At 38.8% G+C, this 22,500-nt stretch overlaps 4 protein-coding genes across 5 annotated transcripts in view; 2 read left to right on the top strand and 2 right to left on the bottom strand.

Moving 5' to 3' along the window:
* Positions 1-2,767, top strand: part of LOC111334928 (protein cornichon homolog 1) — a 6,557-nt gene extending 3,790 nt beyond the window's left edge. The window contains exon 5 of the mRNA XM_022940738.2: positions 262-2,767. Coding sequence (XP_022796473.1) covers positions 262-286 — 25 coding nt within the window. The 3' untranslated portion in view covers positions 287-2,767. The remainder of the gene's footprint in view (positions 1-261) is intronic.
* LOC111334929 (glia maturation factor beta) lies at positions 2,727-10,192 on the bottom strand. Of its 2 annotated transcripts, none has more exons than XM_088762491.1 (7): positions 10,055-10,192; positions 9,663-9,759; positions 8,058-8,107; positions 7,122-7,171; positions 5,887-5,969; positions 5,277-5,350; positions 2,727-3,098 (listed from the first exon to the last, which is right to left on the bottom strand). In XM_088762491.1, the coding sequence occupies exons 1-7, from the start codon at positions 10,055-10,057 to the stop codon at positions 3,027-3,029; spliced, it is 429 nt and encodes a 142-aa protein (XP_088618617.1). In that variant the 5' UTR covers positions 10,058-10,192; the 3' UTR covers positions 2,727-3,026. The 2 variants fall into 2 exon arrangements, with proteins under 2 accessions (XP_088618617.1, XP_022796474.2); XM_022940739.2 differs by having other exon boundaries at positions 10,046-10,072.
* Positions 10,193-11,345: 1,153 nt separating this feature from the next.
* On the bottom strand, positions 11,346-16,420 carry LOC148729229 (uncharacterized). Its single transcript, XM_088762490.1, has one exon. It carries the CDS (start codon positions 14,630-14,632, stop codon positions 12,191-12,193), a length of 2,442 nt encoding a protein of 813 aa, XP_088618616.1. The 5' UTR covers positions 14,633-16,420; the 3' UTR covers positions 11,346-12,190.
* Positions 16,421-19,485: 3,065 nt separating this feature from the next.
* LOC111334948 (uncharacterized) overlaps positions 19,486-22,500 on the top strand; it is a 3,846-nt gene continuing 831 nt past the window's right edge. The window contains exons 1-3 of the mRNA XM_022940758.2: positions 19,486-19,644; positions 21,392-21,443; positions 21,759-21,919. Coding sequence (XP_022796493.1) covers positions 19,564-19,644; positions 21,392-21,443; positions 21,759-21,919 — 294 coding nt within the window. The 5' untranslated portion in view covers positions 19,486-19,563. The remainder of the gene's footprint in view (positions 19,645-21,391; positions 21,444-21,758; positions 21,920-22,500) is intronic.

The raw sequence follows: 22,500 nt of genomic DNA on the forward strand, positions 1-22,500 counted from the left end.
GTTGTTCCTGAATGGGAATCCAGGCAATGGCCACACGTTGACCAGCTGCAACAATGTTTATCATCATCCTAATTTTTGTTGTTAAAATAATTACACAGTGTACTAAATCCCAAATACTTTGTGTATGGAAGATAAAAAAAAAAACTTGTTTACTTTTCTCCCTAAAATATGATGATGTTCTTTTTATTTACAACCAACAGCAAGTTTTTAAGGAAGCTGAGACAGGTTGGACAACACTGTAATGTTACATTTCTTTTTCAGGATGATGTATGCCTTGTTGGCCTGATGGAGCATTCAAAAGCCATGTTATGGCTTCAATTTCTTCTCTTACTTTCTGGGACCATTAGTTGAGACAAGAAGTGGTGTGAATAATGGTGGAATTAATTTTGTTATAATTATCAAACTTTGCCTTCTTGTGTACACTGACCTTCTAGTTTGAATGTGGCTCAAATGCTTATTAAGTAAGCTCTGTACAATGTTACAAACTTAAATATTGAAATGTTTGTTATGGAAAGCTAAATGTATGGTATCAGTTATATCCAGGGACACTTGGTCCGAGAAATCTCCAGCCAATAGGGGATCCTACAGACCTGCCCTGTGGAATGTTACACTAGAATAACATCCTGCAATTTGAGAAATGGAAGAGCCTGACATCGTAATAGTTTTTACTGAGTTAAGCTGGTCACCATCATGGCTTGACACTTATGGCAGCCAACTAGCCACAGACTAGTAGAAATTCAGTTTTGGCAGGTGGTTTTTGATTTCCACTAGCCAGTTTGGCTAGTAAACAAATTGTCCTAACATCAAAGATGTCACTAGCCACTTGGCTAGTAAGTTGATAAGTTAGTGTCAAGCCCTGCACCATGATCAAGGCTCAAAAGCCAGATTTAGAAATATCGTGTCAGAGAGTATCTAGGGAGGGGCTACATGTGCATTTACCTCTGAGTCGCCAAAATGTGAATAAGGAGGTCAGAGACTACCCAACAGCTGAGTTCATGATGAGTGGTATGGATATAAACCCTTTAACTCCCAGAAATGATCAACATTTAACTTCTCCCCACAATATCCCTGGTATAGAATTTTCAGGTAGAGGTTGTTATCTTGATCTGACAAGAAATTATTGTTAGTAGCTAATTCCCAAAGAAATGTGTAACAACTAATAAGGAGGATGAGCAATCAGGTCTTTGGGAGTTAAAGAGTTAAATTATGTTATCTGTCTTCAAGAGTTGCATATCTGAGTGAAAGTTGTTACTTGGATCAATCCTTGAATTCTCCTATAAATTGAGCAACAAAAATTCTTCTCAATTATTCACATAGCACCATTTAACCCATGGAAAGGTGATAAGATTAGAGAAAACTATTTCATTTATAGTTAGATATCACGGGTTGAAGTTTCCACTGGCCTCTGTTGTCCTCTTTGCTTGTTGATCATCAGTTTGTAGATAGGCTATTTTCCAGCTTCTCAAAGCCTCTGTTTTTGAAGAAGGTTCGGTGCAGAGCTTTTGAGTTGAACATGATTTTTCTTTCATGCAAAAAATTAATATAACTGATTTTCCCAGGAAGTTTGTGCACTCAACCCATTTTAAAAGTGGGGGTTTTAAGAGCTTGGAAATGGATTATTCAGAATTCTAAGTAGTAAAGTGCCTTGTTGATCACTCTCTTGTGGCATTCTTTGTCAGTACACTTTATCTTGAGGAATTCAAGCCACAAGATGTAAATAAATCTTCTGAACCAATGTTCAATAAGAAGTTGTTTTGGTAACAGTGCTATCTTTCCATGTCAACTTACTGCTGAGGGGCCCCATACTGCCCATGTTTATCCAAGATTTCTGCTGCACTTAGAAAACAAAAAGTATCTATTTATTCACTCAGATTGGGTGCTAGTCCATTGCAAGCACCCCTGAGATTTTTTTAGCTTCCTTATTTAATTCACTGGTACACTTTTATAGTCTTTAGTGTAAGGGGGCACCATGAAAGTATCTAATCTGAGTCAAATTATCAAACCTGCTTTATCTTTGGTTTTTTGTTACTCTTTCACTCCCAAGATCTCAATACTAATTCTCCTTACTGTCTGCTATACAATAATTGTTATGATACTAGATTGGAGAATTTGATATCGGATCAGTTAACAATCCTCTAATTTATTATATTTCCTTATTCTCGTCACTTGTCTACTTGATTTTGTATCGAGATTCTTGGGAGAAATTCTGTCTTGGTCACTCATGGGAGTTAAAGAGGTGATTAAGGCAATATCTCTCCTAGAATTAAATAAATGTAATATCCAGCAAGCAAATGATAGGCGAAGACAAGTCTACAAGCTTACTGATTTCTAATTAGAAGATCAAAATTAATTCTCTGAATTGACTTGCAAGGAAATGCATGGAACTCAGCAGGAAAAGAGAATTACAATTTTGATTTTGAGGATTAAGAAGTTAATTGTAGGTGCTTCCCCCCATGTTTGAATTGAAGATTGTAAGATTAATTTTCCTGAAGTGTTTTTTTTTTTTTAAGTTTTTGTCAGCATCTTTACTAAGCCATTCCACTTTGCCAAGATCGTAATTATAGTGTAATGTGGCTAAAAGGTCAAATTACAGGATTGTTACAGGATGATATTGCTTAGCGGACAAGCAACATCAGATTACTCTGCATTAACTCTCTAATAATCCTAGATATACAAATTTAGTTTTGTAGAAAGTGGCATCAAAAGTGCAAAATGACTGCTACAAATTTGACAACTGATAATTATTTAATAAACTTTTTTCTCCAAAGGTGTAATATACAATTATATCAACTTGGTTGATAAAACTAGATTACTCTGCATTAAGTCTCCAATAATTCTGAACCTACAAATTTAGCTTTGTAGAAAGTGGCATTAAAAGTGCAAAACAACTGCGACAAATTTGACAACTGATATTTAATAACACTTTCCTCCGAAGGTATTGAATTCAAATTATCAATGAATAAAATGTACTTGAGTTACAATCATACTACTTGTAACTATTGTGAACAAATGGTAAGTACTGCAGATTAACGGAAGAACTTGATCTTCTCCTTCAGCCATTCCTCAGTCAATTCTTCTACAGACCTTAATTCAAAAACCTGGAAAAAGAAGGAGGAGTTATCAGCTATTTTTATGCATTCAGTCAATCCTCTCCGTGTTTGTAACTACACCGTAACCCCATTAACCATTTATGCCTTCAAATCAATAAGAAAGATCTCCATACTGTTCTCTAGACATTTCTTAATGGTAATTACATGGAGAATTTATCTAACAATTGATAGCCTCTTGAGTTAGATCATTTCCTTTATTCCTGTGACAAAAATCTTAGATTTAAGGGTGATACTGTTGAGAAAAATAAGATGCTTATCACTATTAGGGTTAATGGGATAAGATGAAAACTTCTTGAGACTACTGCATTTTTCCAAGTAGAATTACCGATTAATTTTAATCAAACAATGGTTGGAAACAACACAGACAACCATGACCCTCGCTCATTTGTCTGCACGGCTCTTCTTTTAATCCTGAAGTGTTTAACTTGTAACTTCTCGTTATACACGTAATATCCATATAATTATTATCCAGAAAAAAGGTCGTGAGAATACTCAAACTTATCAGGTAGAAGTTGTTTCCTTGATCTTACACTAATGTCTCATAAATAATTTACAAAGAAATGGCTAGCAGCTAGAGAGGAGAATTTACACTCAGATTTGAGAGTTAAAGGGTTAAATATTTAACAATTATTGAACTCAGTTATCACAAAATATTGTGATTTGTCTGTGGCAAGGAGATCAATTATTTGCCGAAGCCAAAGGCTGATGCAAGACACTGACAAATCAAATGCGAGACACTAACAAATCATGATATTTTGCGATAACCAAGTTCAATGATTGTTTGATCACTCGATCACCGAGTTTGCTTTCAATTTTTTGGGGGAAGCGGCAAGCGCACACTGCTGCCAGAAATCAAATGGTTTCCTTGTTTGTTTTGGTCGATATAATCTCTGAATACTGCGCATGAGCAGAATATTATTTGCAGCAAAAACTGAGTTAGACGGTAGTAAGCAGGAGCAGACCATTATTTGTTGGCAGTTATTTGCAGGTCACGTGGTGGGCTCCCAGCCAATGAAAATGGGGGGAAAAAATCCATCGAATGATAATAACAAATGAAGAGCACAAGATGTGCACATAGGGAAAATAGGAGGCCCAACAATTGAGACAGCAGATAAACTCTCTTGTAAGAAGGCCAATCAGAATCCTACAGTGTGGGTGAATATCATACATTATTATCCAACTACACCTAGACGAGTACGAATGACACTATAGACGAGTACAAATATCACGCAGTATTTGTACTCATCTATTGTAGTACAGGTTAAACTGGTTTTCTCACATCGCACAAGTGAAGAATTGGATTGTAGTTACGGAAAAAAAGTGGCAGACAATTTCAATCATATTTCCGATGATGAAGAGTCAGAATGGCTGGCAAATATAGATCCAAGTTCATTTGATGAATCAAACGAAGAAAAACAGCTTGACGACCAGAAAATTTCTTCATTTAATGAAGAAAATAGAAACAGCAACACAATAACGTGCCAATTCTGTTCCGCTTCGCATACTTCTGTCACGCACTCCCCGTAAATAAATATCCATGAAATTCGCCCACAGAAACAACAGTTTGGCGTGTTGGATAATAAATAACTTATTACACGTTTTGTTGTGTAGTATCGCTGAATATTTTTACTCATTATTTGTATTTTGACTCACCCTATGGGCTCGTCAAACACAACTCGTAAAAATACTCAGCCATACTACACAACAAAACGTCTAATAAGATATATATAATGCAGTAAATGGTTTGAACCCGGGGGTAACATGTGAAGGTGTAGTCTGATCGTCCGGGTGAGTGTAGTCCTGAGAAGGACTGTTGTCGGTGGCAGTGACTGACGTTTCGACAACCTGTGCGGAAGTCATCATCAGACTCTGATGTAGTCTGATCGTCCGGGTGAGTGTAGTCCTGAGAAGGACTGTTGTCGGTGGCAGTGACTGACGTTTCGACAACCTGTGCGGAAGTCATCATCAGACTCTGATGATGACTTCCGCACAGGTTGTCGAAACGTCAGTCACTGCCACCGACAACAGTCCTTCTCAGGACTACACTCACCCGGACGATCAGACTACACCTTCACAAGATATATATACTTCAGTTTTGAAAACTTACATACTTAGATGATTTTCAAATTATTTAACAAATTTGCTATCTGTTGATTTTCAAATTACCTTGGTTGCGTTAAGATCTGTGGTAAGGCTGGTCTTTGTGCCAGAATACATCATGTGTAGTTCTGGCTTACAACCTGGTTGAAAGAGACAGGAGTATTTTGAAAGCACACAATGTAGAACCACCGAAATCAAGCTGCCATTTGTAATGAAATAAAAGTCATTTGACCTGCCAATTAAAAATCAAATGATGTCATGATACTTGCAGGCAAGCTGCCCCTCTCCGGCTTAGTTCAGTTGATAGTAGTGCCCAACTGGTGTCTGGGATGCACGGGTTTAATTTGATTTTCAACCAGCAGGTAAAGTGAAATTTATTTCATTACAAATTACATCAGATTCCTCCAAGGGAAAGAGGAACTGTTTAAAATGTGCCCAACTTCCAACATGTGGTTTCGTAGCTAAGTTGGTAGAGACACCCGACTAGTATCTGTGGGTATGGGTTCCAATCCCATCAAAGCCTGAATTTTTAACAGAGGCTTCGTTTCTGCAATTTTTCAAATTGCTGCCCATGGCCACCTGTGAGGATTATGTCTTTACTTGATAAATAAATAGAGTTGACGCCTTGTAATCCTAGCCCCTTGGGACCTGGCATTGAAAACTTCTCTGAACTTACCTTGGGGAGAAATAAAGATAAAACAAAAAGGAAAAGAAACTCTTCCATCATCATGTTTATGAACATAACTAAGAACCACATAGCTGCAAATCATTAAGGAGAAATGTAGATTTTTGACAATTATTAATAATAAATATAACTTAAGGTGGGCTGAACACAGTTTTTGATACCTGTATTTCTTTCACCATTTTGTCTAAAACACTTGATCTCTCGGTCACCAAAACTGGCAGCAAGCAAGTTAATTACACAAACTTTGTTTTTTCAATAGTTAAGCTGACGTATGTGCCATTGCCATGGCAACATGAATAAATATAAACAGCCAATTAAAATCAGTTTTGTTTATTATTTTGAAGAAAATCTAGACATTAGATTTTCTTTATTTATAATTTGCATGCCACGAGCTTGTAACAATACTAACAAGTTAACCCCATTTTGCTAACAATTTAACAGAGAGATCTTTAATTATCCCTTGTTGAAGGTCCACTTGATTATCTAAAATTTCCTTTGTTTAAAATTAATTTTTTCAATGCTACAGTTACTTATTTCCTGAAGTATTTTCCCGCCAAATTTCATGAAATTCTAATAAGTGGTTCTCTAGAAATAGGTGTATTCCCAAGAGAGCAATTTTCCATTCAATCGCAATTTTTTGACTTACTACACATACGTTGTGTTTAACTGGGTTCTTTCAGTAATGACGAAAAAGCTGAGAATTGCTGGGTTCTTTGCACTGTCAACTTTTCTAACATATCTTTGTAATAAAATATTAAAGCCCTCAATACACTGCGCCAACTATAGAGAAAAATAGCACAGATAGTGTGGGTACGTGTTAAGTAAATAAAATAAGCTCTCTTTTGACGGCATGTTTGTTCTTTGCAATCCTTGTGTGTGCACTGAATTGCATCAGCAAAAGTTTGCATGAAAACTGTGTTCAGCCACTTTAAATTAAGTTCAGTTAATGAACTTAAATGAAAATGACAGGCTCTTTGATCAGATGTCAATCTTGCATCCATGTAAAAATGTTACAATTTAGGTATGGCTGAATCTAGGAAATTTCAAACAATTTTGTGAAAGTTGTTGCAACAATTCACTACTATCCCAACTTCACTGGACCATTCCCAATATATTCAGCTACTAGTTTTTCATAGCTTCCAGGCTTTTCAAGCTTTTCACAAGTTGTTCCTTGCAATAACTGTTGCTTAAAGTACAATTCATTTGCTTGATGTCCAAAAGGATACCGAGGCTGGTGGGCAGGTAATTCCTCCCTTAAATCCTCAATGGATATATCCTGCAAAAAACAATTAGTTGTAAAACTCGGAAAACCATAAACACCATAAAAACAATAAAAGTTCTTTTAATCTGCCCTGCATTGAGAAGTTATTCTTGACAACGTGATGACTCGGTAAATGGTCAAAATTGACGTTCCATCGACACTCCAAACTATGAAAGTTTGAGACAATTTTAAATTGGCTACCTGTGTTTGGCAGCCATCTGGCATGCTGTATCAATTTAACAACACAATTTGTTTTGGTCTGAAGTCAGAGGGAGCAGACTAAAATTTACTCAAAATATCATTAGAGATAAAATTATGCTCCTTTATTTCATTCTATAAAAAATTGTCTCTCTCTTCTTGGTTGCTGAAGTATCAAACTTTGAGATGTCATATGAATCTCCAAAAATGAATGCCAGTAAACCTGCTTATTCCAAAGTGTGGTCAGCAGATTAGCACACGAGACTCACACTCAAGGCTTGACAACACAGCAGTCTTGAAAATGTCAGACATATGCAAGGGGATCAATTTTGGCCACCCAAAAGTCAATTTCTCACACAAAGTTTCAAAGGAAAGCATAAGGAAAAACCACTGTCTTGCTTGTTACTGTGTGAGACAACTTGGTTCTGACAGCCTGAAAGCATGCCACTGTATGACATTAATTTTGACCACTGTGTTACCCTGGACATTTGACAGGTATGTCCAACCTCTACCTCTATTTGGGTTTGCACGTGCACAGAAGTTTGATCACTGTTTTATGCTGGACATTTGACAGGTATATCAAACCCTACCACGATACACCCAGACCAACTGATGAGATTCCAAAATTTCTTATGCCTGCAAATTTAAGTGCTCAATAACTATCTTAATTATATACCTAAAATTTAGCACAACATAAACCTACCTCATGTTCCTCGTCTATGACTACTAGCAGTTTATCAGGTACAATCTTAACTAGACAAAATTGAAAGTGGTAAAAAAAAACAAACAAACAAATTAATACTTAAGAGTAAAAAAGAAACTGTTTTACACTCACATAAACAAAGATTACTGGGAAATTTAGGGAAACAAGAGATATTGTTTTATTGAACTGTCTAACATGAATAAAAAAAGCTGTGGGTCATACTTTGGATCAGTGTTAGAATCTGAGCAACTGTGTACTTACCTCTTCCCTAACCCAACATTTGCCCTTACTTGTTTACTTGTTTATTTGTTTACTTGTTTACTTGTTTATTTGTTTACTTGTTTACTTGTTTATTTGTTTACTTGTTTACTTGTTTATTTGTTTACTTGTTTAGTTACTTGTTTAGTTACTTGTCAGTTAAATGTTGTTGGGTTAGTGGACAGGTAGGTGGGCATGCAATGATCAGATACTTTTGTTGATCCTGTACTTTCTGTCTCCTGCGACAGTTCTTCTTTTGAAAATCAGCTTGTTTCCTTACAAAAAATCTCTAGTTCTCCAAACAGGATTCCTGATTCACAAAACCCAAAGCTAGATTCTTCCAACTTTCAAGAATAAAGGATCAAGTTTGGAGTTGAGATTGTCAACTTGCATTGGAGTGGTACCATAATTTTTACTTCAACTCCAGAGCCTAGTTCACCTTCAAGGTAAAGTCTGGTTGGGATTATGTTTCAAATGAACATATCCAGTTTATTGACAGTTAATTAGTGAGCGGGAAATCGTTTCCTGATATATACAGTTAAATGCAGTTTAATGGAGTTATCAACAAAGAGTGTCAGCATTCTAATTAGTCAGCAGTTTTTTAGCATCTGCACTGTATGCATCCATGTGCTCTTTGTTTGAGGCCTTCTTGCACGTGTTTTGAGCATGTACTTGCAGCATTCCCAGGCAGTTTCCCCCACCCCCCTCATTCCCTCCCTCTTTGCACTGTTTATTCAGTGTGACAGGTGCCTGTCTCCCTTTCCTGTATGGGGGCTCATGGCTGGGTTGCCAGGATTTGCAAGTCATAGGAGAAGTCTCCATCTGGAAGCTGGCTGCCAATAGTGGAAGCTCCTAGATGTTACAGGTACTCAGCCTCCACTTAGCGATGCAGTTGTTAAAAAACATAAATCAATATTAAAAGTACTCTCACTTGAAGCAAGATCAAAATCCAAGTAAAAAGTGAAAAATTAGGAGACTCGGTGTAAACGTGAAGTTTGTAAAGGACAGCATCACTGTATTAGCATTCCTGAAAATGTCTGCTCTGAAGCCAGTGTCACACATCACTGAAGCCTCCACTGGTTAGCAAAGTATAAAGAATTAATGAGTATTTCAAACCCCTCCCTCCCCCCCCCCCCGCCATGGAATGTCAATTCACTGCAACTGGTTCACCCCACCCCACCCCACCTACACATACCCCATGCACAGCATTCTACATGTACAAACACTTTTCAGACACAATGGACATCCAAATACTTTTCGACATTATATTTACACAAGAGAAATATACCAAGTGCCAGTTTACCAGGGTAGTGTACCCTACAAAGATAATCTTGGTTAAAAACTTACGGACAATGGCGGCTACGGTTTTCTCTTTTCGAAGACGAAATTTCTCCACTTTCTCCTTAACTGCTGGGTCGACATCGCATACTTTTAAATTCTGACTCTGAAGATAATCCACATTAAATACAATTTTGAACCTTGTTTTTTCAAATAGTTGCTCTCGTTGAGTTTAATTCGCGGCAATCGCTGAATGTTTTGGTTTCAAACTCGTAATAAAGCTTCCGTCGCAATGAAATTTTAGAAATTACCTTGGTGTGACCTCATTTTCTCGAAAGCAGCCACAATTTGTTCGGATATTGAACCATGTTTACATTTTAAGGGTCACTGTAAGATTACTAATACATTTTTTCAATTGTTATGGGTATGCAGACTGAGAAAAACACCTCTACCTCACTCACCATTCTGTCCTGTCTCTACGGAAGGAAGTGACTCTGTATCCACGCAATATAGAAAAAAGAGGGAAGATTGGGAATGAAGAAAGGTCCGGCATGCGTACATATTATCGATCAGATAGGGAGCTATGAACCTCTACTAAAAAAATTTGCCAGATCAACAGAAATATTCCCCCTGAGATAATTCGTTTGTCTTAACAAAAACCAAAACTTCTTCAATAGGGCCAATTTTACAGCTTTTTCAGATTGGAGTCAACCCCTTTCGATCACTGCAATTGACCTAGAAATGTAGTTAACAACAATGACACAAGTGTTAAAAATAGAGGGCATTCCTTCCCCCTCACTCCGGTGAAGAGTTTTTCATATATCCTTGCATATTGATGGCTGCAAATTTCCCGAGAAAGAATTGTTTCACGAGAAAGAAGTGTTCGTGTTTCTAGACCCTATAAGCGTCAAGAACACTGACTGAGGTTAAATGATGAAAGTTCCGGCATCACGTCATTGAGTGAGTAGTTTTCATCCTTGTGACATTATTAATAGAAATTTTGCTAGGATGTTAACAAACCAAACATGTGAAGGTGTAGTCTGATCGTCCGGGTGAGTGTAGTCCTGAGAAGGAATGTTGTCGGTGGTAGTGACTGACGTTTCGACAACCTGTTTCAGAGGACTGATGATGACTTCCGCACAGGTTGTCGAAACGTCAGTCACTACCACCGACAACAGTCCTTCTCAGGACTACACTCAACCGGACGATCAGACTACACCTTCACATGTTACCCCCGGGTTCAAACCATTTACTGCAAACCTAACACGATTCCTCTGACATGATTTGCACGTGACGGTATGTTAGAGCCGGACGACGTGACGGTATGTTAGAACGTTCAGTGATACGAATCGCGATGCACGGAATCAGGGAACAGACACAAACAAAGGATTATGGTGCGCTTCGGATAGGAAGCAGACCATCAAAATAAACAACAGACAAAGTAATTTCCTTAAAACGGCAGGATATCTTAGAAACAGGAAATTATTTTTTAAAAAAAGCGTTCTTTGTGTCACTCTTTGGGTTGAGGTTTCCAAATCATTGCAACGTTCTCAATAATTATATAATTTCATGTTCCACATTCATAATCAACTCTCTCTCATTATCAACAACTTCACTTTAAGACGATGACACTTAAATCGAGTTCAATATTGCCTCCTGCCTTTTTAATCGTTTTACGATGTGTAGAATTGTAATTGTAATCCGAGATTTAGGAAAGAAAATTTCTTGGTAAACAATCGAAGACGCAGCCAGTTGTTTGAAAACTAGATATTTATTTGACTACATTTCCTTATTATTTTGCCAATACAACCGGAAAACATTAGATATTAAATACATTTGCATATCGGTTCAGATTAAGGGCCTCATTATTATTAGTGTCACGTTTGCTTGTGTCTCTAAGCCGATGGCCTCTCAAGAACAAAAACCTTTTTTTCTTCAGTTTTTTTCTTTTTTTTTTTTCCTTTAAGCTAAAAAGTCAGTTAAGGACGATCCCAGTGGTGTCCGCTGTCTTAGGCAGTCGAGAGCAGCCGTTTCATTCATTCTTGCAAAACCCTTGTACATACTTTACGAAATAACTAATTAAATTAGTTCATGCAGAAATTAAAATAGCTTTTTCGGGTCGATAACATTTCGACCTACAAAACTCACTTCTACTTGGCTCATATCATGCAATTCTAAGGACTGAATAACTATTAGATAGCAATATACAAAACAGTTCAAATTCAACGAAGGGCTAACGCGCGAAACGTCAGCTTTGAAACTCTTTACGGTGGCCAATTTGCATAATCAACTCAGTTGATAAAGCCAAAATTACCAATTTCTAAGCAGTTTTCCCTCTCTACAGCAGCACGCAGAGAGCAAATCGCGGTAATAATGAGGAAAGTTAAATTTAATGAGCCAGAGTATTCAAACACTCCTTCAAACGCGAGAAGCTATCGTAAGACCTAACGGGGTCCTATTTATGATAAGTTAAAAAATATTATATACACAAATGTCATGAAGTAACAGCTATGTGACAAAAGTGATATCAAAAAACAACTAACATGAGTTGATTTCGAGGAAAGGGTTCCCGAGCTGTAGAAATAGGGAGTAATAAATCAGTAAATTGGCGATGGAGGTTTAAAACCAGGTGTCAGTTTTCTGCGAACCCCTTCTAATCTTGTAAAGTAAACGGATAATTTGTAGTTGTGAATCTTTTTAACATGAGAATTCCGGTGGTCAGATCGAGAGAAACACCGGGCGCAATATGGACAATGATAAGGTTTTTCTCCAGTGTGTTTACGAATATGGCGCTTTCTTTCGTCACTCCGTCTAAATGTCATTTTGCATGTTTTCCACGGGCACGTAAAAGGTCGCTCTCCAGTGTGAATTCTCATGTGGTCTGTTAGAACAGATCGTTTGGGAAAGGATTTAGAGCAACCTGGGATATCGCACTTAAAAACCTTCTTGGAACAGAGGACACCCTTTGGAACAAGGCTATCTTTAGATTTGCAAATAAAGATTTCATTGTTTGGGGATTTCGCAGAACTTAACCCAGATAATCTTTGACATTCAGGGGGCTGACTTCTCCTGTTGATTCCCGCTTGCCCATAGGTAGGATTTTGGTTGGGAACAGACAGGTTTTCTTGATGAACCAGACCATCTCTGCGGGACCAGTTGGGGATAACCGTTGGACACTGTGCTGTTTGGCTCTGGCTTGCTTGAGAGGAGATCTGTCGAAGGTGGGGCTCCCTCAGTGAAAAATAACCGCTTTGATTTGAAGCATTCGCCGTGGCACTGTTTACACAGGTCTTCCAACGTTTTAGCGGTATCGTTTCGTCAGAGCTCCTAACTTTTTCATCACTTGTTAAAGGATGTTTTTCGTGCGTGCATGCTCTATTTACTCTTCTGCTTTTCGAAGCATGACACTCATTTGATGATCTCTTGGACATGGGTGTCGTCTGGGTATTGGCATTCCAATGAGATGCAAACTGGGGTGTTCTTGATTCATTGTAACTATTGATTTCAGCTGGGTCCACTTTTGAATTCGATAGCCCATCAAAGTTATCTGTATTTGTATGTTGAGCATCAAGATGGGTGGCACGTTTAGATGAAACCATTCCGTTCAGTTGAACGAAATATTTTGGCTGCGGATTTTTTAGCAACACAGCAGTGGTTCGAGAAGTGTCTTTAATACACGCTTGGCTGGGCAACTCCTTATTTGTTCCCACAAAGAGGCTATTGTCGGCAATTTCATCGGTATGTTCAAAGAAAAAGCGACCGTTTGTTCTAGATACTGGGAGGCACAATTTTGCGGTTCCTTCTTCCACCACTTGTTGAGCAAGAAAGTGAGTATTCCCTTGATTTCTCTTAAGAAACACGGTGCCGTTGTCACAAAATCCTTCATCCGATTTGTGAACGATTCCTGAGGAATATGTGCGACGGATGTCTCCAATGCAAACCTTGCTAGGCATCTCTTCAATTGTCTCCAACGAGGGGCTTTTAATTGTAACTTCATTGAACCCACAAATATGTTCAGAAATAAAATGACCGTCTTTTCTCGAAGAGTAGGCCCTGCCCTCTGGGCTACAGAATTTTGAGGTTTTTCTTCCAGCCATCTGTTGAGCAGGGAAGTCGTTTATTTCTTGACTTCCTTTGAAAGACTTGAGGACACAGTTGTTGATCCACGCCTCATTAGGTACCTTCTGGAATGTCCTCATTGAGTGGCCATTGTCGGTTTCTTCATTAAGCCCACAAATGTGTTCATGAATAAATTGGCCGTCTGTTCTAGAGAAGTAAGCTCTGCTTTCTGGCTTAATCAATTTTACGGCTCCTTTACCCACCATTTGTTGCGGAGTGAAATTCTCATTAGCGCAGCGTCTTTCAAAAACCTTGGTGTTTTTGTCAGTAAAGTTGTTGGCGACATAGGGTGCTTCATGGTACGTGTCATCATCTTGGATTTCTCCTCTACAAAGTGTACAGTTTTTTTGTTTTTCTACTGCGTTCGGACGATCTATATTCGTGTCTTCCATCGACGTTTTTGCTCTTTGATGAAAGGAGCTTGAGCCTGCTACCGCTTGTTCCAGGGGAGGGTGTAGGAACGGATGGACGGGCGTTCCAAAATTTACCGCTTGGGTAGATCTATCCCCATCTTCCCTTAGGAAAAGGGTATTTTGTTTGGGCATGTTTGGTATGCTTGAGATATCACAGAATCCTTGCATGGAGTCTTCTTGGAAGGAGTAATATACTCTCTCCAATGCGATGCCTTTTCCAGCTTCGGCTTGGTTGTCCATTTTGTCGTTTTTTGAGGCTCTTTCCTTGCCGGAGAGCACATCACTGACGAAACTCTCGCGCGAGCGCATTTCTCTTTCCATGTTAACCACAGTACGAAGAAAATTTTCCAGTCCTGCTTCGCTGTTATTTTGCAGACGTGCCATTTTTGTAAGGGGGGAGAGGGGGTTAGCTCTCAGGCTAGCTTCTCTAACACTGATAATCAGTCTGCCAGGGGATGTTCTTCTAACACTGGTTTCCGTATCGTCTTGCAAGGCTTTCTTTCCCATCAAGGTTACTGTGCAACTGATCCCACCTACGCAGTTCGCCCAACTGATATACTTGAGTGCTCTTCAGCTAAACTGATGCTTTCCAGTAGAAACATACTAATTTAAATAATTCGGGAGAGTGATTATCTCCGCTTCACTGCTCACTGCACTGAGAGCAGAAACATCCCACGTTGGAGAGGTGGATAATTTAGGTGGAATGGAATAATACTTCCTGCATTCGTTGTATTTTCTAATCATTTCAATTAATTTCTAATCATTTCAATTGCAAAAAACGATTGTAGGCATCTGAAAGCGCGGTGCGCTTACGAATCAAATGTAAACTCCAACTCTTCCCCCCTCCCCACAGACTTGATGTTGTGCTCATGGTTACAGAATCAGCCTTAGTCAGTACAAGTAGTCTTCAGCATTGGGGACCTACAGTTTCGTTCAGGTTTCGAATTATTGAAGAAACGCTCAGTTGGCGAGTAACAATAAGACGCCATGCGCTGTCTCTTAACCTGTCTATGTTTACATTTGGAAATAAATATATGACCACAAAAAAAAAAACACCTGGAGACGGTCAGGAAAAGCAAAATAACAACTCGGCGGATGTTGTTTCAAAAATTGGACCGATTTGGTTAACTTATCCTAGAAAGGCATTGATCGGTATCAGGGAAAAATCAGCCTAACGATAATGGAAATGAATGATATAGCCATCAAATAAGAATTGAACTATAGTTTGCCGTCGATATAGAGGCCTGTCGGTTGCCATGGTAGGAACCAGTCATGTCGAACAATGGCGTTCATTGAAATAATTTGCATGCCTGGGCAAAGCCCGCCCGATGGCCTGCAGAAGTTTCTGGCCTATCTTATAGCGCCTCCTTAAGCGAGACTGCAAAAAATTAGAATACTATCATCACCGTCTCATTGGAAATAGTTCCAAATTTAGTCCACTGAATTTGTTGTTCTCTCGTTTACAGAAAAGTGCGTGATAAACTCGCGTCCTGCGAAAAAATGCGGAGAGCAGTTAAGAAGTCCTAATGACTAATTAATGAGCTGGTATCATCTCAGGAGATGAACATTATTAGCGTACTACTGAGATGTATTTCATACTCAACTGGTAGGGACAGAAACCTTCTTTCAGCAATGTCTTTGGCGGATCATTCCCTCTCAGCCTGTTCAGATATAGATTTGCTCCTCATGCGGAAGAGACAACAAGTGTAGTGTTTCATTTACGCATTATTCGAGGAAATTTACAGTGTGAGTGTTTTTTCATGGCTATCTGTTAAATCCTCGTCAACACAGACGAATGTTTTCCGATTCTGTAGTTCACATTTTAAAAACAGTAAAGAAAGGAAAGAAGTCATTCACTAACTCCTTTGTTTAGGTTCAGTGGGCATACAACGTGTGGAATGTTATCTACGTGCTCAAGCGTAAAGTCTGCTACTGTCGATACGGCACGTGAAGGAGACCTTTGGTGGAATTGAACGGCGAAACTTTCTTCAGCAGCGTTGGAATATTTATTTTTTTACTATAGCGTGAACTCCCTCAACCTGACAGAACATGAGTGACTTATTCGTGCTTCTCGCTTGTTCCATGAGCCAAAAATACTCTGAAGGTAAACAGACCTTTGAGTTGCAATGACCATAATCGACCTCTGTCCATGATCCGATTGTTCATCAAGGCAATTGTGACTATAATTTGAAAATACATCAAGTTTTGACAGGTAATTTCTGCTAATCAAACTACTTAGTTGCGGTGATTGCTGTTTTTCCACTTGATCTTACCCAGTTACATTGGCATCCCTCCAACCCCTTCCAAAAGTCTTTCTGAGGTTTTCTCGAAAGTCTTTTAAACAAAGATAAAACGGACGTTTTTTGCTCCAAGGATGCTTCACGTTTGTTGCAAACATGTGGTTTTCAAACGATATCTTCCTTAATTCATCGGATGCTGGTAAGCTTTTGGGTGCAAACCGAGAAAAGTTACCACAGGCGACCTGGCCGCGATAATGTGTCAATTGGGTGATTCGGCCCCCTTTCGTAAAATAACGTTCAAATAGTCACTGTTTAGATATCCTGGAATAAACCGCTGCTTACTACGTTCACCATTGTTATCCCCTGCAGCTTTCTTTGTTCTTTGAAGAAGTAGTGGGGTTGTTTTTTGTCCAACGTACAAAGAAAAAAACTCTAACTTGGTGTAAATATCCTGCTTCAAAAGAGATCGTTTTTCGCTCGCGAGTTTTTAGAGGACAGGTTATCTTCTTGAATGGCATTAAATTCATATATGGTTAGAGTCATCATTGAATCAAGGAAATTTTCATGTATTTTATTATTACATAATCACATGAATTTTCTCGTGCAATTTGGAATAAATAAGCCTTGTAAATGTTTTCAAAGACCACAAATAGCACTCGCCTTACGGGCTCATGCAATTTTGTTAGTCTTTGCATTCGAAATCGTGTGATTACCCATACATAGTATACTGCCTTAGGCTACACTTGACTTTGAAGCAGACCTTTCTAAGCAATTTGAACAAAACTGGCAGGGCTTTATACAAGACTATTTAATTAGACTAAAATTATCACGTTTTTATTCTATACACTATCAAAAAGAAAATCAAATATTAATATAAAATAAAACCGAAGAGACTATGACAACTTCCATTACATTTTACGAACAAAACTAGTTACGAAATAAGAAACGCAGTTCAGAAGTCCGTGTGATGGCTGCATGTATACCTTGAGGAATGAATATTTTTCTTCTATTGTATCACGTAGGCAATTGCAAAGAACGGAAATCCTGTTGATAAATTTCTGCTTTTCATTCAACAAAAACAGATGAAGGGCACTCTAGAGGCATTTCCGCGGCGTTCAGTAATTTTTTAGGCATTTCTTTCAAGAAAACACTTCTTCAACCAGAGACAACATTAACAGTCAATCATTTATAAAAATCATATAAAACGGGAACTTGTCCAAAGTTCCCAGGTTTCCCTTTCTAAATTCAGTTCAATTTTCAAGGATGTGTTGCCAAATCCATAATCCTCGAGTGATGCCGATTTGTTATTTGTTGAGGCTTCTTTCCGCGGAAGGGTTATAATTGGTAATTTTACCCCGTTCCATGGCGTTTAACCGCTGACCCCCTAAGACCGATACAATAAGCACCTAGTTTCTCCTTACAAGGTCACATCTAAACCAAGCAATAGGTCACAAGAGTGAAGGAAATGATCACAAGAAGCTCTAAATTGTTAAACAAATTCTCCTTGTCAAAACATTAGGAAATATAGAGAGAACAGTATGGAGAATATGCATACTGATGTTGAGGTATAATAGGTCAACTCACTGGCGGCGGAGCAGGAAGGACTCTAGCCCTCCAAAACAAACATTTGGGGGTACGGCAGCCCCTTCCCCAGAAATTATAACTAGAATGGGAGGATTATACTCTCACTGCCCTTGACTCGTCTCAAACCTTCCCGCGGGTGGAGAAACACGCGTCTTGCAGCGCTAATAATGAGAGCCTGTGGCTAATCTCCACACAAAATGCTCACGATCACGAAATCCAAAGATTCTACCTATCAAGGGCTTTGCATATGGAAACAGTAAAGTTCTTAGAAGAACTGCAGAAAAATATGTGGGCTTAGCGATGTTAGGTTATTAATAATCGAGTCCATGTTGCTGGAACACTTTTCTGAGAGCATGTGAAGCTTCCTGCTGTATTTTTTAGAATGTCCTCCTGAGAGTCCGCGTCATCAAAAGACACTGAAAAATAACTCATCTGATGGCTTTCAAAAAACTGATGAAAATGCCATCGATGGCTCATAGCCTCGTCCTTTGAACTGGAAATATCTAGCACGTCGTTAAAATTTCGTCTTTCACTTCCATGAGGTCTTTGTCATTTTTATATACCTTCCTCGCCCCGTCCCCCTCTCCCCTGGAGACACACACATGCACACAAAATCATCAGAGTGGCAACAAGTTCATATTCAAAATTTCAAAATTTCTCTTCTGAGATAGAGCGTTACACCGTAATTCTAATTAATTTACTAGCGTAATGACCTCCCGGTAGCATGCAGGGAAAAAATGATAAAATTTGGTAAAAACCGCAAGCCAAAGACAAGAGCTCAGCAAGCTTTTTGCTGTTGTTTGTAGCGTTCTCCCAACATCCTTAGAGGGTTATTCATCTACGGGTAAACCACATGCACAACGATAGAAAGGACGGACTATTGTTTTTATAAAATAGCTTTGGGTTTACTGGTTCCATTAAAGACAGGATTTTAACCATCAAACTGCGTGTGGAATCTTATTTTTTTTTTTTATTGAAAAAAAAAATAGGAGAGAGAGGGAGAGAGAGGAAAAGCTTCAATTTTCCTCTATCCAGCTTAAATTAGATAAATTACACCATAAACTGAAAGGATCGCTTATATTTGACCTGAGTCAATGATTAGCTGACCATTTGGGCCTCAGACATGCATTGCGACCAGACGAATCACAGATGTAACAATATGAAAAACGAAATAAGTCGTAGACTGATGAGTTTGCACGAAGCCTTGCCTATTAGAGACAGTTTAGCTGCTTCAACGACTTAAACTACCAAACAACAGATGTGGAAACGGAGAAACCCTAATCGCTTCCAGAAGTGCTTTGTTTTCCGTAAATGGACTTAACCACAAATAGATTGAGTTTTAATTAGCCCATCCTTTTAATAAAACATCATTTTTATCCATACCAATTTGCAATTTGATAAGAGAAATCGTCATTGCAATTTTGTACTAACAAAGCTCTCGGAAAGCCACCGGTCCGATTTGTTTATAACACCTGTGGACCATGATCACTTTCATTCACTCCGTTCTTTATTGTGACCAGCTACCAGTAACGAACCATGATTATTTTATGTGTTATATATTTTGTCTAAGTCAGTGGTCGCGACCGACTTTCTAGTACTACCACAGACAATACAATGATGGAGCTTAAGCGTGTTTTAGTTTTCCTTCTCTTAGCTGCTTTCCTTGTTACATGCTATGCAAGGCCGTCGAACGAGGTGAGTAAGTTAAATGGTGAAGTTTCGACGACTACAGTTGAATCCTAGGAGCTTAATTCAAATTTTATCTCAGGCGTGTAGCTTTTTCGGTCACATTGCATACGAAATGATTTTCTCGTCTGGGAAATGTTTGTAAAATAGAAGTCGACCTAAAAAATTGGCCAATTATCACAACACCAGCCATAATCGATCGAGGTTTGAAGCTTTTGTATGATTACAGACAAAATCATCATGGCCTGACACATTTGTCTGTAGGAAGAGTTAAACACCAGAGTTCAGAGTCAGGAGTACACGTGGGCTTGAGTAGAAGAGGAATAGATATTTCTTTTTTAAGCAAAAGGAATTGCCTGTGAAAGACTCTCCAAAAACGGCTCTCATCTTTTTCTGAGAAAGTGTCTCTTTTGTTTTGCTAAAGCATTTCTCAATCCTTCCTCCAATTAGAACCTTGCAAAATTTTCGCTCTTTCTTAGTTATTCATTTTCTCAGATCACAAAAGGCAAAGTTTTCTTGCCTGAGCTTTTTCCTTGAGCGTCGAGAACAGAACTTTGTCAAGAACATATGGAGCAACTACTCTAAACGTGATCGGCGCTTCTCCACAGATCGATACAGCGAGGTGTGCCGTTGACAACGACGTTTCAGGTTTTGGACGTTCGAGAATTCGGTGCTAAAATTAATTCTAAGGATTGGGACCCGATGGAAAATAAAGAGCCTTAGCTGGAGTTAACGTGTGTCCAAGTTTTAGAGAATTAGCTTTATTTTCAAATAGCAGAGTATCTCCTTGTGGGTCCCTCTATGATGATTTTAGTTAATTCTCATTAATCTTTTAACGCGTTTGCTGTTAAAGCAATCCTCTTTGTTAAAGCATCTCATTGAATCTTGATGGCCTAAAGAAGCTGCTTAAATGAACATTTTTGGCCATGAAATAGTTCTTCAAAAGAAACACAGAGCAGTTTTCCACTTCTGGGAGCGAAGGAGAAGGTTCACTTAACCTTTACAAAAAAAGCAAAATGATTTATCTTTTTCATTTCTCTGAAATAACGAATTAGGCTCCACATGCTTTCACTCGAAATGCACAATATGAAGTTTTTTTAGTACTATTTACTTTCTTGTTGTAGGAATTGCTTTCGTTCTCTTCTAAATTTTATGATTTCGGCCGCCATTTTTTAAGAAAGGTCTATTGAAGCAAGCAAGAGAACAAGTCTTCTTGATACCCGTTGATTTTGCCTGGAACTGCGTGCGGTTTAAGCATGACAACAATAAGTATAAATTCCGCCGATGACTTTCATGTTTTCCCTTTAGTTTAAGGCGTAGAAAACATGCGATCTAAGTGGTGACTAAAAAGCGAGCATCAGAGTCATGACTTCTTCAAGTTTCATTGCAAGGTTTTAATTTTTTTCTTTTTTTTTTTTACCATGATCAACCAACGCAAACATGTTTAAAACTTAGAGAGCTACTTGAATACAAGCCTGCATCAAGCTCTCTCAGTTAGTGGAGATTAGATGAACAAACTTGGGAGAGAGCGAGAGAAAGTTGGTCAGATTTTTGAAGTTATCCCCCTCTCGCCCCCCTCTCGCCCCCCTCTCGCCCCCTCCCTTTGTCCCCGCTTTTCCGCTCGTCCCCTCAGTCTAAATCAAGCTGCTGGAGCATTTAGTTGAAACAAAAATATTTGCCAACTTAAAGGAATACCACTCCTTTCAACTTTACACTGGACCTATTTTACACTGATTTCTTTTTTGATATTTCCAAGGATGATCGTGAAGTTGAAGAAGACTTTGATGACAGTTACATCGCTGAAGAAGGTAACAACTCTCTTTTTTAAACTCGTATCTTTAATGACACACAAGCTCCCACCGGTTCAGTGCGAAGTATATATTTGTGCCCAGGCTTCTGGCGCGTTTTGCTGGAACAAATCACTTGAGGTCAGTAAGCCACCGTTGACGATCAAAGCTGAAAATAAAAACAGTATTAGGGACCAGTGATAATTTATTGCCAGAATAGCCGTTGGTATAATTTTAACATATTTAGTAACAAGAAATGCAAACAGGGTGGAGAAGAGGCCAGCGAAAGAGATAACAAGAAAGTACAAGAGTTGTTTACCTTTTTTTAACTTTCAGAAGCTAAACCAGAGGAAGGAGCAGAGGAGAGCGGAAGTGCAGAGGAAACCACCCCGGCTCCTCCTGCTGAAGGAGCTACCACGCCACCTGCGGGAGGAGTTGCTCCTCCTCCCCCAGCTGCAGGGCCCCCACCTCCACCAAATCCTCTTGTTGACGGAGTTGTGAGTATTTTCGTTCATCATTTCGTAGGTTTGTTTCATAGACTCTGAGCAGCCTTTCTTTGGTGTTGCTGCACAAGGGTTCCTTAGAAATTTTGAGGCGGCGAGAAATTAGAAATCTGGGACAAAAAATCAAAAAATTCTTTGATTTCTCCTGTTCCTGGGGTCCTAAAAACAAAGAGGAGTCATGTATGCCTCGCACAATAAACAACTTTTACAGCAAGTCCCATGGGAGACCTATTTGACCTCGACCTGCAATGATAATTATTATTCTGATCCAAGCACTGCGGATTATTTCCTTTGGCTCGAAAGGAGTATATCTTGTCACTTTCCGACTGAGTATCGCAAAACCAAAACCAAAGTCATTACAGCGGCCAATGAGAAGAAAGTAAAATACCCTGAAGGGCCAATGAGAAGTCCCTCTAAACCACGGAAAAACGCGGTCGACCTAGTCGCGTGTGATTGGTTGAGAGAGTTACGCGGGTTTTCTAAACCAATCACTGAGCAAGGGGAAAAAAAACCAATGCGGTCCCACGGCAGATTTCTTTCAGTGCTCAATTCTGAATTGCCCCAAAGAAAAGAAT

The sequence above is a fragment of the Stylophora pistillata genome, chromosome 6, assembly GCF_964205215.1.
Source record: "Stylophora pistillata chromosome 6, jaStyPist1.2, whole genome shotgun sequence".
Classification (NCBI taxonomy): Eukaryota; Metazoa; Cnidaria; class Anthozoa; order Scleractinia; family Pocilloporidae; genus Stylophora; species Stylophora pistillata.